Source organism: Podarcis tiliguerta, assembly GCF_965153285.1.
Source record: "Podarcis tiliguerta genome assembly, chromosome: 4".
NCBI lineage: Eukaryota > Metazoa > Chordata > Lepidosauria > Squamata > Lacertidae > Podarcis > Podarcis tiliguerta.
This window is the reverse complement of record NC_139537.1, coordinates 8,279,360-8,291,691: the sequence shown is the minus strand read 5'-3', so window position 1 is coordinate 8,291,691 and position 12,332 is coordinate 8,279,360. Positions and strand designations below refer to the sequence as shown.

The 12,332-nt window shown below is 46.9% G+C and overlaps 1 protein-coding gene across 15 annotated transcripts in view; it reads right to left on the bottom strand.

Annotated features, from left to right (window-relative positions):
* The window catches only part of EMSY (EMSY transcriptional repressor, BRCA2 interacting), a 46,846-nt gene extending 36,948 nt beyond the window's left edge, over positions 1-9,898 (bottom strand). For 13 of the 15 annotated variants that reach the window (XR_014510166.1, XR_014510167.1, XR_014510168.1 and 10 more), the window contains exons 1-2: positions 9,747-9,898; positions 1,615-1,723 (exon numbers count right to left, since the gene is read on the bottom strand). Coding sequence is in view for 10 of the 15 variants with exons in the window: in XM_083436088.1 (XP_083292214.1) it covers positions 1,615-1,684 (70 nt within the window). In the remaining 5 variants the exon portion in view is untranslated. Of the gene's footprint in view, positions 1-1,614; positions 1,724-3,123; positions 3,253-9,746 lie in introns of all 15 variants that reach the window. The other 2 variants (XM_083436090.1, XM_083436097.1) reach the window with 2 other exon arrangements.
* Positions 9,899-12,332: the final 2,434 nt, after the last annotated feature.

Below are 12,332 nucleotides of genomic sequence, written 5' to 3'. Positions count from 1 at the left end.
GAGTTGTGAGCACCGGATTCACTCCAACAAGACAGTCGTCGTACAGCAGAGTATATAAACAACTCGGAGAGCAGCTCTGTAGAATATTCTCTTTATTCTATAACTACAACTATTATACAACTATATACAGAGCTAAATAGGTCTAAGCATAAAGAATGCTGAACCGCACTGAGTGCCTGCAGCTGCTCTTAGCAGCAACCTTATCTAAATACACAATCTCTAACACTCAGTCTCTCTCTCCCTGACTGACCCACACACTGACCGACTCACTCACTGACCAACTGACTCTTTGATGTGGTGCTGGAGCAGAATAAGTAGAGAGCAGAACACGCCTCCTCCTCTCTGCATAATCAGCAGACTCCTCAGGAGATTCTTGGATATGGGAGGGGTGAAATCTCCTCAGAAATATCTGCCTCTGCAACATCAGGGGGGAGCCTATGGCCCTCAAGCCTATGATTCCCGTTGCCTCTAACCACTGGTCATGCTGGTCGGGGATGAAGGAGTCCCCCAACATCTGCAGGGCCATAGGTTCACTACCGGTGATCTCCAGCATCCCTGATAAGTGGCTGGTCCAACTTATGACAGGAAACCTTTAATGATGGGAAAATACAGCAGTGGGAAAATTTTCACCACATGCTTACGTACTGTCACTAACACAACATAATAACCAAAAAGGAGACAGCACTACTACTACTACTACTACTACTACTACTACTACTACTACCTTATTTATAGCCCGCCCATCTGGCTGGGTTTCCCCAGCCACTCTGGGCAGCTTCCAACAAAACACTAAAATACGATAACCTATTAAAAAATTAAAAGCTTCCCTAAACAGGGCTGCCTTCAGATGTCTTCTAAAAGTTTGGTAGTTATTTTTCTCTTTGACATCTGGTGGGAGGGCACTCCACAGGGCGGGTGCCACTACCGAGAAGGCCCTCTGCCTGGTTCCCTGTAACTTGGCTTCTCGCAGGGAGGGAACCGCCAGAAGGCCCTCGGCGCTGGACTTCAGTGTCCGGGCAGAACGATGGGGGTGGAGACGCTCCTTCAGGTATACTGGACAGAGGCCGTTTAGGGCTTTAAAGGTCAGCCCCAACACTTTGAATTGGGCTCGGAAACGTACAACAACCCTCAAACCTTTGCTGATTAACATAGTGTCAGCTAGCACAGGGAAAAGTCCCTGATGAGACAGAGACTTAACTACAGTGGTACCTCGGGTTAAGAACTTAATTTGTTCAGGAGGTCTGTTCTCAACCTGAAACTGTTCTTAACCTGAAGCACCACTTTAGCTAATGGGGCCTCCCGCTGCCGCCGTCACACAATTTCTGTTCTCATCCTGAAGCAAAGTTCTTAACTTGAGGCACTATTTCTGGGTTAGTGGAGTCTGTAACCTGAAGTGTCTGTAACTGGAGGTACCACTGTACTGACATCGATTAAGATGAAACACATTTTTGGGGGTCCTCTAGCATAACCCTAGAAGGTCCCTTCATTCCTACAGTCCATCTTGGGGACCCAGATCTCATTCACACATGTGTAGCCAGTGTCAGGAGACTGTAAAGAAGTGTAAAAAAGACGACCTGCCCCCCCCCCCCCCCGCAAAGAACCCCGTAGGCATACCGAGTTTGCGAAGGATCCTTTTGCATTCATCCCTGCTGAGATCCAGCAGGGTCGGCCACACCACAGGCATTGTTCCCTGGTCGGTTTGCTCCCACGGAGCTCAGCCTCCCTGTAAATGGACACAAATCAAAGGAAGAGAAAAGCAGGCTGACGTTGCAGATTCCAAACACTAACCCACCAAAGCAATACCAGGCACCTGTGCCACTTGGAGGGGGGACCAAAGTTTGAAGAATTTAACAGCGGTTAACAAAGTCCCTGGTGCACAAAGGTAAAGAGTCTCTCTGCCTCGCTTTCTCCAAGGGCATGTTGGGACCAGAAGGAAGTGGGCTGCAGAAATCTGGTCTGTGTAGACTCTCTGGGACTGTGGAACCACCTCAAAAGGGGTATGTTCCATAAAAACCTGAGTTAGAGAACACAGGAAGTTGGCCTTATACTGGGACAGATCATTGGTCCGCCTAGCTCAGTTACCAATATATAGACAACTGTGGCCAGATTCTCTCTCTGTCCAGGAATGGGCACAGACGTAAAGTAAGTCACTTTCATTATCCTCCAAACTGCAGATAGGAAGACAGAAGGCAGAGATGCAGAGAGAAAGAGACAGAGCGAAATTGGCTTGACTAAGGCCACCATGTGAATTCATGATAGAGGCAAGATCTGAACTGGGACTTCATCATTCATGGCTCAGTCTATGAGCCTCTATGCTACACCAGGTCACAAGCCAGGAAGGGGACTGAGGCACATGAGAGGAGGAAATCAAGTCAAAAGCTCAGGGCACAAATGGCTGCTACACCCACAAACCGAAATTGTGATCCGTCCTTTGTACAGTGGATGCTCAGGTTGCGAACGTGATCCATGCGGGATGCACGTTTGCAACCCGCAGCGTTCGCGATCCATGGCTGTGCACATGCAGGTTGCGATTTGGCACTTCTGTGCATGCGCAAAGCACGATTTAGCGCTTCTGCGCATACGCGACCGCCAAAACCCGGAAGTAACCCATTCCGATACTTCCAGGTTTCAGCGGTCCGCAACCCGAAAAAAATGCAACCTGAAGCAGCTGTAACCCGAGGTATGACTGTACAGTACTGAGATTTCTCTGTTTGTGCAGTTTAAATGCTGTGCCTTCAACCTATGTTTATTTTCCCAAGGCAGCTAGCAGAGCAGTAAAAACAAGAAGCGTACTGTTTAAAATAAATGAATATGAAGCATTAAAAATTAATGCAGCAAATTAAAACAAACTAAACAAAAAATATTGGATTTACCTAGAGCAGGAGGGCGGGATTGTTTGTCTCTTTACTTTAGAGCTTTTCATTGGGTTGGTTATATTATATATTAGGTTAGATTGTAAAGCCGGAATGGCAAATCAGTGGGCCTCAAACTTCCATCAGCCCCAGATCAGGAGGTGGTGGTGATGGCAGTTGCAGTCCTGCTTTGTTGTGCAGGGTCACGCGTCCCTAATTTTCTTTCCTTTAATTCCCACACAGGCACTTCATGTAGAAAATATATATATACCATTGCTTCTTGTTCATGTACCATCATCATGCTTATTTCTGCTCAATCGGAGGCGGGAGGTCAGAGGGGTCAGATTGGAGCAGGAACAGCCGGTGCATTCGTTTATCAGAAGTGAAAAACTGGGCTGCTCTGAAACACCAAAGGACTCAATTCTAAACCAATTAAGAAATCAAATCCCCAAACAATCAATTATTTACAGCCAACAATGTTGAGCAAATAAAACACTGGTGCAAATGAGATGCAGGAGATTTAACAGGCCTTGCCTGCCTTTTATCTCAAAACTCAGTGGGGTGGGAGGGGGGAGAGAACTAGGGAGTTATAATATTTCTTAAGAGGAAATTAAAGGCGTATATAACACAGAGAGAGAAAATGGAGGTGATGAGACTACTGCTGTTTTTGAAATGGTGCTCCAATGGTGCTTTAGGTTGGGTCAACCTAAAAGACCTGTTTTACACCAGACTCCCAAAGTGTTGGGGAAGCAAGGAGACCCATCTCATGTCCGCTCATCTTACTTGGACCCCCAAGACGGCAAAAGAAAAAGGAAAAAAAACCCTCACAAAACTAGCAGGAAGGAAATGCCAGGAACAGGACTGATGCTGAATGGTAAGAGCTGGAAAGGTCATCTAAGGCCATCTAGCCCAAAGCCCTGGCTCACGGCAGAAGTCTGCAACTGCGGCATCCCTGGCAGATTGTCACCAACCTTCTGTCTGGTTCAAAACCGCGAGTGAAAAAGAGCCCATCGCCTCCTGAAGATGACTGTTCCACAGCTGAATAGTTCATACCATTAGCAGGTTCCCCCTAATGCTTAGCCAAAATCAGATTCCCTGCAATCTTCCACCCATTTGGTCTGGTCTGGAGCAACAAGTTTGCTCCGGCCTCTGGTCCTCCAGGTAAGACCTCTTGACCAGATCTCCCCTTAAACTTTTGTTCTCCAGATGAAAACCATGCCCAGCTCTTTCAACCGCTCCCCCTAGGACTTTGGCTTCCAGATACTGCGGCATCCTAGTCTCCCCCTCTGGACACACTCCCTCCTAACACGACTCTGTCTGCAAGACACACGACGACATCAGGACTGTTGCCTTACAAAACTCTGAGGAAAGCCGGTGCCAAGTGTCTCATCCAGGGAAGGATTTGTTCATTAATTTTATTAAGACAGCAGACTAGAGGCAGCACACGAGATATAAAAATGGAATGCATCAATAGAGGCGAAATACAATACAAAAGAAACACAGCTGAAAATCGGGCATTGGGGCGCAAGCCTGGGCACTGTGTTATGGAGGTCCTGGACTACCCAGATGGCAGGGCACCCCTCTCGGACTCATTGATGTGGTCCAAAGGAAAGGCAAGCCATTCGTTAGGCACCAGCTTGGCAGCCGGGGTTGCCAGGAGGAGGCGTACAAGTACCATCCAACCATCCTAGGGAATCCACTCCCGATCCGTGTAGGGTTTTGACTCCTTAGCCCTTTCTTCTCCCGAAGATATCCCGCAAGACAGAAGAGGTTTAGAATCAGAGCTTTCCTTCCTTCTCCAAGATGGGCTGACAAGCCCCCAACTGCCCCTCACTTCCCTCTACAGCAGGGGTTGTCAACCTGGTCCCTACTGCCCACTAGTGAGCGTTTCAGGATTCTAGGTGGGCGGTAGGGGGTTCTACGACACAAGCTGAATCCTCCTTCCATTGAGCACTGGTGGGCGGAAAGGGAATTGAATTTTATTATTTCGGTCACAGACCAGTTCCAGCCCACATACAATATCAAGGAAGTCATAAAACACGATAGGGGTACATTTGAATTTGCAATTAGGTATAACAGGGACACTACAGATATAGCAACAGTTTAAAAATATATAAATTAAAACTTAGTCACTAACATATAACCTAAAATTATCATTTAAGGCCTTAATCATTATGATAGCGCAGCTTGTTCCCTAAGTTTTATGGCAATCGCACAGAGTTTGGCTACCCTTAACGTGATCTCAGGATCCTTGTCCTCTACCAGGGATTTTAGACATTGAAGTTCGGATTCATTTGGAGATTTTTGCATAGCAGGGGCAATAAATAACAAGCGTATATCCCTGTAGAAGCGATAGCGTAACAAGGCATGGAGAGGCAGTTTCTACCTCCATTAAGCCGCAGGGGCAGATTCGTTCTGCGTATGGTTTACCCTCGAATCTGCCCTGGAGAAAGGCAGATGGCAGCACGTTGAATCTAGCGAGGGTAAATGACCGTCTGTATTTAGGTATTTGTAATTTTGACAAATAATTTGCTGGGGTAAGCAAAGAAGACAAGCCCCATCTGCCCCTCACTTCCCTCTACAGAAGGGGTTGTCAACCTGGTCCCTACTGCCCACTAATGGGCGATTCAGGATTCTAGGTGGGCGGTAGGGGATTCTATGACACAAGCTGAATCCTACTTCCATCGAGCACTGGTGGGCAGAAAGGGAATTTTACCATCAAGAAAGATGCATTAGTGGGCGGTAAATATAAAAAAGTTGACTACCCCTGCTCTACAGCACATGCAGAAAATGCCTTCTTGACAACTGGACCCACTACTGGCCTCGCCCGCTCGATCCGCCAGAGCCTGTCTCCACATGCAGGGGAAGTCCCCAACATACCGAGGGTTTGACACCCATCAGCTACCCTCACCTGGTTTAGCTGGTCAGTCAAATCTATTTACCATGGTGTGGCCGATGTCACATGCTAACAGCTTCTAAACGGCCTCGGTCCTGTATACCTGAAGGAGCGTCTCTACCCCCATCATCCAGCCCGTACACTGAGGTCCAGCGCCGAGGGCCTTCTGGCAGTTCCCTCACTGTAAGAAGTGAGGTTACAGGGAACCAGGCAGAGGGCCTTCTTGGTAGTGACGCCTGCCCTGTGGAGCGCCCTCCCAGCAGATGTCAAGGCAATAAATAACTATTTTACTTTTAAAAGACAACTGAAGGAGGCCCTGTTTAGGGAAGTTTTTAATGTCTGAAGCTGTATTGTTTTTAATATTCAGTTGGAAGCTGCCCAGAGTGGCTGGGGAAACCCAGCCAGATGGGTGGGGTATAAACAATAAATTATTATTATTATTATTATTATTATTATTACTCTAAGAGCCACAGGTGGAGGCTGAGTGTAGGGTGGGGACCAAAGGGGACAAGGTACCCCTGAGAAGCACAACATGTCCCCCACCAGAGATACTCCCCCTCCCCTGAAACCCCATACACCCTACCTTTTGATACTAACATAGTACAATCACAGTCCTCATTAAGCCACTGCAAACCTGGCTGGGGCCCTCCTCCACAAAGCAATGAATCAATGGTTAGTTCGGCCTTAATAGCCCCCCTGTAGCTATCTAAACAGCATATCCACACCCACACACTGGCAGCAAGGCCCTCAGGTCACGGATAAACGTTCTGGATTTGGCAGCGCAAAAACAGTTACCACCAGGAAAGCAGGTGACGCCAAACTGGTTTGTCAACCGATCTAAGGATTTTGATTTTAAAACAGATCAGCTACATCTTAACTAGTTGAGCAATTAAACTTGAATACATTTGCCTGTTTTCAAAACCTTCTTTATGACACGTGGAAGGAAGAGATGACTTAATGAACAAGATGCTACTTGTGCAGAGAAGAAAAGGTCAGCTTTCGTATTTGCCATTTCTTCTTCCCATTTTTTTTAAAGTAATAAACCAGAGCCAAAGCGAGTGTCAAAAATTTCTATGTATAAGACACCCCCATGTATAAGAATCCAATTTAGGGACTCCAATTTAAGAAAATAGGGGGGAGATTGCCCCGTGTATAAGACGACCACAGTTTTTCACATAATTTTTAGGCAAAAAAACCCCTGGTCTTATACATGGAAAAGGACGGTAATTGTGTGTCCTTAATTCCAAGCCTTACCGATTCAAGTTTACCCTCTCTGAATACCAATTACTGTATTTTTCACTCTATAACACACACTCGACCATAACATGCACGTAGTTTTTAGAGGAGGAAAATCCGTAGGCATGCCACCCGTAGGCATTCCCTCCACAACACGCACAGACATTTCCCCTTACTTTTTAGGAGGAAAAAGGTAAGTGTTATGGTGCAAAAAAATACGGTAGTTAACAAACAGTGCAATTCTGTGCATATCAAACATTAAGCCCATCTGAGTTCAATGGGACTTACTCTCTGGTAAGTGTGGTCAGGATTGCAGCCTAATTAATACTTTTAATTGAAGGATCTCAGAAGAGTTTGCCACTCTTCCCTACCCCAAATTTATACATGTTCTGTTCTGGACAGAACCAGAAAACAAAGCAAAAAAAACTTTGATGAGAAGAGGAAGAGGAACACACAAACTGTACATGCAGAACAGGAAATGTGCCATCTGATTGATGTTGCTGAACTACAACTTCCATCAGGCCCTGCCTGGAAGGTCAAGGGTCAGGAAAGATGGAAGCTGCAGGCCAATAACATCTGGAGGACCACAAGTTTTCCATCCCTGGCCTGGTGGGTCCATCATGCTATGTAGGAACTGGCCGCTGGGGCGTTAAAACTTGATGGCCATAAAAACTGACACCCAAGATGGAAAATGAATCACTGAATTTGTGCGTGCACGCTGCTGATTCGTGCAGAACCAGATCCTATTTTACTTAAGAGTCAAATCAACCAAGAGCAACACAACTTCCTCACAAGTAGGCAAACTCAAGGCTGCAGGCTTGGTGAGGAAAAGGGTTCAAAATGGGCTGCCACATTGAGAATGAATCTGTCAAAGCGGGAAAAAGGGGCATATTTCATTCGACAACAGACTAACTACCCACTACTATTTGCAATGGTGGACAATGAGGATTAAGGGGAGAAGGAAAGGGGCCAACAAAAGCAGACCCCACAGAAGACAGGCCGGAAAAGGGGGCAGGGAGGAGGGGGTGCCACAGAGGAATATCCGGTGGGAAAGAAAGAAATGGGTCCACTTGGCAAGAACCCCTTGGAGGAAAGGGAAGAGAATCAGAGGCAGGAACAAAAAAAGCAGCTAAGCAAATCAATCAAACGGCGGGCAAGGAGGAGGGAGATGGGACACAGAAACGCTCTTTCTTTCCTGCTCTTAAGAACAAGATAAAAACCAGAGAGATGAATTGGGGAAGAGGGAGGCAGGCATGCAAAGTAGCACCTACCAAGGAGTGCTAAACAAGGGGGGGCAGTTATTTCCTTATTGCACCCCACACAAAGGTGTGTGTGAATATAGATATATATGGGAAGGGAAAGGGCTGGGGAAAAGGAATGCATGTAAAGATCATCAGATGGGGAGGCGGAAGAGGAGAAAGGCAGGGAGAACAGTCACAGCTCCAAATTACTCCCCGCCACCCTGCTTTTTTTTATGGGGAAGGGAGACACATGGGAAAGGAGGAGAAATAATCCAAAATCAAGGAAGAGGAAAAGGAAGCTGGGAGGAAGGGAGAGCAAAGGTAGCAAGAGCCCAAATGCACATAAATTGAGAAGCAGGCACCAACCAATCAGCGGTGGAATCCGATGAGAGGCGACGCCAAACAACAATATACACAAATATTACATGATATGGAAAAGAAGGCAATGGGGGGGGGGAGAGTCTTGAGAGGTGGCGAATATCAGTCAAATTGAACAGCTGGAAGACGGAGAAAGATGGGGGGCAGATACAGAAAATTACAGTTCTCCGTCTTTTTTTTGACCCTCCTCCGAAAGCAGAGGGTGGGAGGCAGGAATGAGGAAATTACAGATAACCCACATATATTCTCTTCTGTGCCCCACTAGCACACCCACAACCCAAAAAAGATTCAAGGGGGAGGGGAAAGGAAATAAAATAATAAAGCAGCCAATCAATGGGGAAGGGGGTAGTAAACAGAAGAGATGGAAAGGAAAGAGGGGTGATGGTGTTGGTATCTCTATTTTCTCTTCTTCCCAAATATTGGGGGGGGGGGGGGTTTGAAGAGAGCCAGGCGGAAAAGGAGCGGTCCTATATAATTGAGGGTAATGAACTCCTTCGATGTAGGAAGCGGGCCCATCCACCCTGAAACAACGGTAGATGTAGATGCAAAGAGGTGGAAGGAAGGAAGGAAGGAAGGAAGGAAGGTAGGTAGGTAGGTAGGTAGGTAGGTGGCCATTATTTCTCTCGCACATACACACAAAAGAGACGAGGGAAGGAGGGGGACGAAGAGAGGCTTGCAGAGAAGCCGCCACAACCAGTCCTGGAACTGAGGCAAATCAGCTCCCATTCAAACTGGGGATGGGATGGAAGGAGGGAGGCGATCCTTTATTTCACACACAAGAAGGGAAATCAAATCTCCCTGAGATAACAGGGAGCTGCCTATTCTCCCACTGAGATTGGAGGGAAGGGAAAAGCGAATTATTATTATTATTTATTTTTCTCCCACCACCCCGCCAAAAAACAAAAAAGACGAAATGTTGTAAGCAAAAAATAGCTTATCTCCAGGGTTTACGCCAAGAAAACTCAGAAACGTGAGGAGAGGCAAGCAGGGAAGGAGGGAACTGAGGAACTCCCTGCGACAGGCCTGCCCTTCCCCCCTTTCAAAGGAGGAGGAAGAGGAGGGTATTGCTCTTCCTCCTCTTCTTCCTCGCTCTCTTCCCCCCCCCCTCAATTCCCTCCTCCTCCTCCTCCCCGGGAGACCCACCTGCCGCTCCTCCCCCGGGGAAACCATGGGTCCTCCCGCGCCGCCCGAGCTCGGCGGACACCTTCGGCGTCTGAGGCGGCGGGTTTGTTTGGCGTCGGCGCCAGCTGAAGGGAGCCAAGATGGCGGGCAGAAAAGGGCGCCGCGCGCAGGCGCGGGAGACACGCGCAGAAGGGAGGGGTGGGGAAAGGAGGCCGGCGCCCGAGGCATTCTGGGGGGTGTAGTTTTCTCGAGCCTTTGCTTCGAACGCCGGCGGGTTGGAATCAATGAAGCGCTTCCGGCTCCCGAGCGCAGCGCTTTGGATGAGGGCGGCTGAAAAGGAGGGGGGTTGGGAAATCATAGAGTCGTGGAGCTGGAAGGGGACCCCTAGGGGCATCTAGTCCAGCCCCCTCCACCTCCTAGCAATGCGGGGGTCTCGGCTAAGATCATCCGTGGCAGGATGGCCGTCCAACCTCTGCTTTGGAAACCTCCAAGGAAGGAGGATCCAACACCATCACCACCACCTCCAGTGGCGGGCTGTTCCACAGTCGAACGCGGTGCCGGATGTACGCTAAACAAGCTATAGTTCAGGCTCCCACTCTCTTGCCCCCCCCCCAAAAAATTAAAGATTAAAAACAGTGGATGTACATTTCCAAAATATAAGATAAAAAACAAATAAAATAAAAGCTACATGCAGCAACAGTGTTTTGTGCTGTGCCATCACCTCCTGGCAAATAGAAGGGGAAGAAATGGAGGCAGTGAGAGATTTTACTTTCTTGGGCTCCATGATCACTGCAGATGGTGACAGCAGCCACGAAATTAAAAGACGCCTGCTTCTTGGGAGGAAAGCAATGACAAACCTAGACAGCATCTTAAAAAGCCGAGGCATCACCTTACCAACAAAGGTCCGTATAGTTAAAGTTATGGTTTTCCCAGTAGTGATGTATGGAAGTGAGAGCTGGACCATAAAGAAGGCTGATCGCCGAAGAATGGATGCTTTTGAAATATGATGCTGGAGGAGACTCTTGAGAGTCGCTCTGGGAAATGATATATAATGAGTTGAAGAAGATTTTGAAATATACTTTTACAAAGAAGCCAGAGGTCTTTCTGTTAGGTATTTTGGGAAAGGAAATTAAGAGAAAGGATAGTAAATTTCTCCAATACGCAGTGACGGCTGCAAGGGTGCTACTGGCACAAAAATGGAAACAACAGGAAATACCGACAATACAAGATTGGAGGTCTAAGTTGTTAGACTATGCTGAACTGGATAAGATGACTGGAAAGATTAGATACTTAAGAGACCAAAAGTTTACAGAAAACTGGGGGAAATTTGTTAAGTATCTGGAGAGTATAAGTGATGGTCAGATAACGCTAGAAGGTTTTAAAAGAGCACTGTGAATATATGAGAGACATTGTTAAAAGGAAGGAGAGGGAAAAATATAACTAATGACAATGGTAAAAAAGGAAATGCGGAAATTAATAGTGACTACGAAAGATTTACGGAAAAGCTGAAGGAAGTCCAAAATCAAAGACTTGGAAATTGAAATGTGAAATGTGAAAATAATGTATGTTTTGTTTTGTTCTGTTTTGTTGTAAATTAATAAAAATTATTTATTAAAAAAAAAAAAAGAGAGAGTCGCTCTTGAGAGCAAGAAGATCAAACTTATCCATTCCTAAGGAAATCAGCCCTGAGTGCTCACTGGAAGGACAGATCCTGAAGCTGAGGCTCCGATACTTTGGCCACCTCATGAGAAGAGAAGACTACCTGGAAAAGTCGTTTAGTCATGTTGGACTCATGTCGGAGTGCAGTGTGTTGTTGTTGTTTAGTCGTTTAGTCGTGTCTGACTCTTCATGACCCCATGGACCAGAGCACGCCAGGCACTCCTGTCTTCCACTGCCTCCTGCAGTTTAGTCAAACTCATGCTGGTAGCTTCGAGAACACTGTCCCACCATCTCGTCCCCTGTCGTCCCCTTCTCCTTGTGCCCTCCATCTTTCCTAGCATCAGGATCTTTTCCAGGGAGTCTTCTCTTCTCATGAGGTGGCCAAAGTATCGGAGCCTCAGCTTCAGGATCTGTTCTTCCAGTGAGCACTCAGGGCTGATTTCCTTCAGAATGGAGAGGTGTGATCTTCTTGCAGTCCATGGGACTCTCAAGAGTCTCCTCCAGCACCATAGTTCAAAATAATTCTAAATTCTAAATTCATATACTGTATATATTCATTTTTTTATTTCATCAGATTTGCTATGTCCACCCTGTGCACACTGGCTGCAGCCGGGGGCTCCTTCCGGATAATGCTATGACACCCCCCCCCCCCCCGATTATGTTCCAGATGTGTTCCTCTCTCCCTCTCCCAGTCCAAAGTGCTGACATCAGGCACAACGGACCAGACATTAGCCATGGAAGCCACAGATCAGAGAGCAATTGAAATATACTCAGAGTCGCAAAGTGATTTCATGCTCTTTATTCAGCTCATAGTGGTGAGGAGGAATGAATGGAAGTCCCCTCGAAGTATCTGCTTTATATACATTATTTACACAATGGGCTGCACATGATTGGCTAATTCTGGAATTCTACTGTAAGCCAATCAGGTTGTGGATTCACTTCTATCTG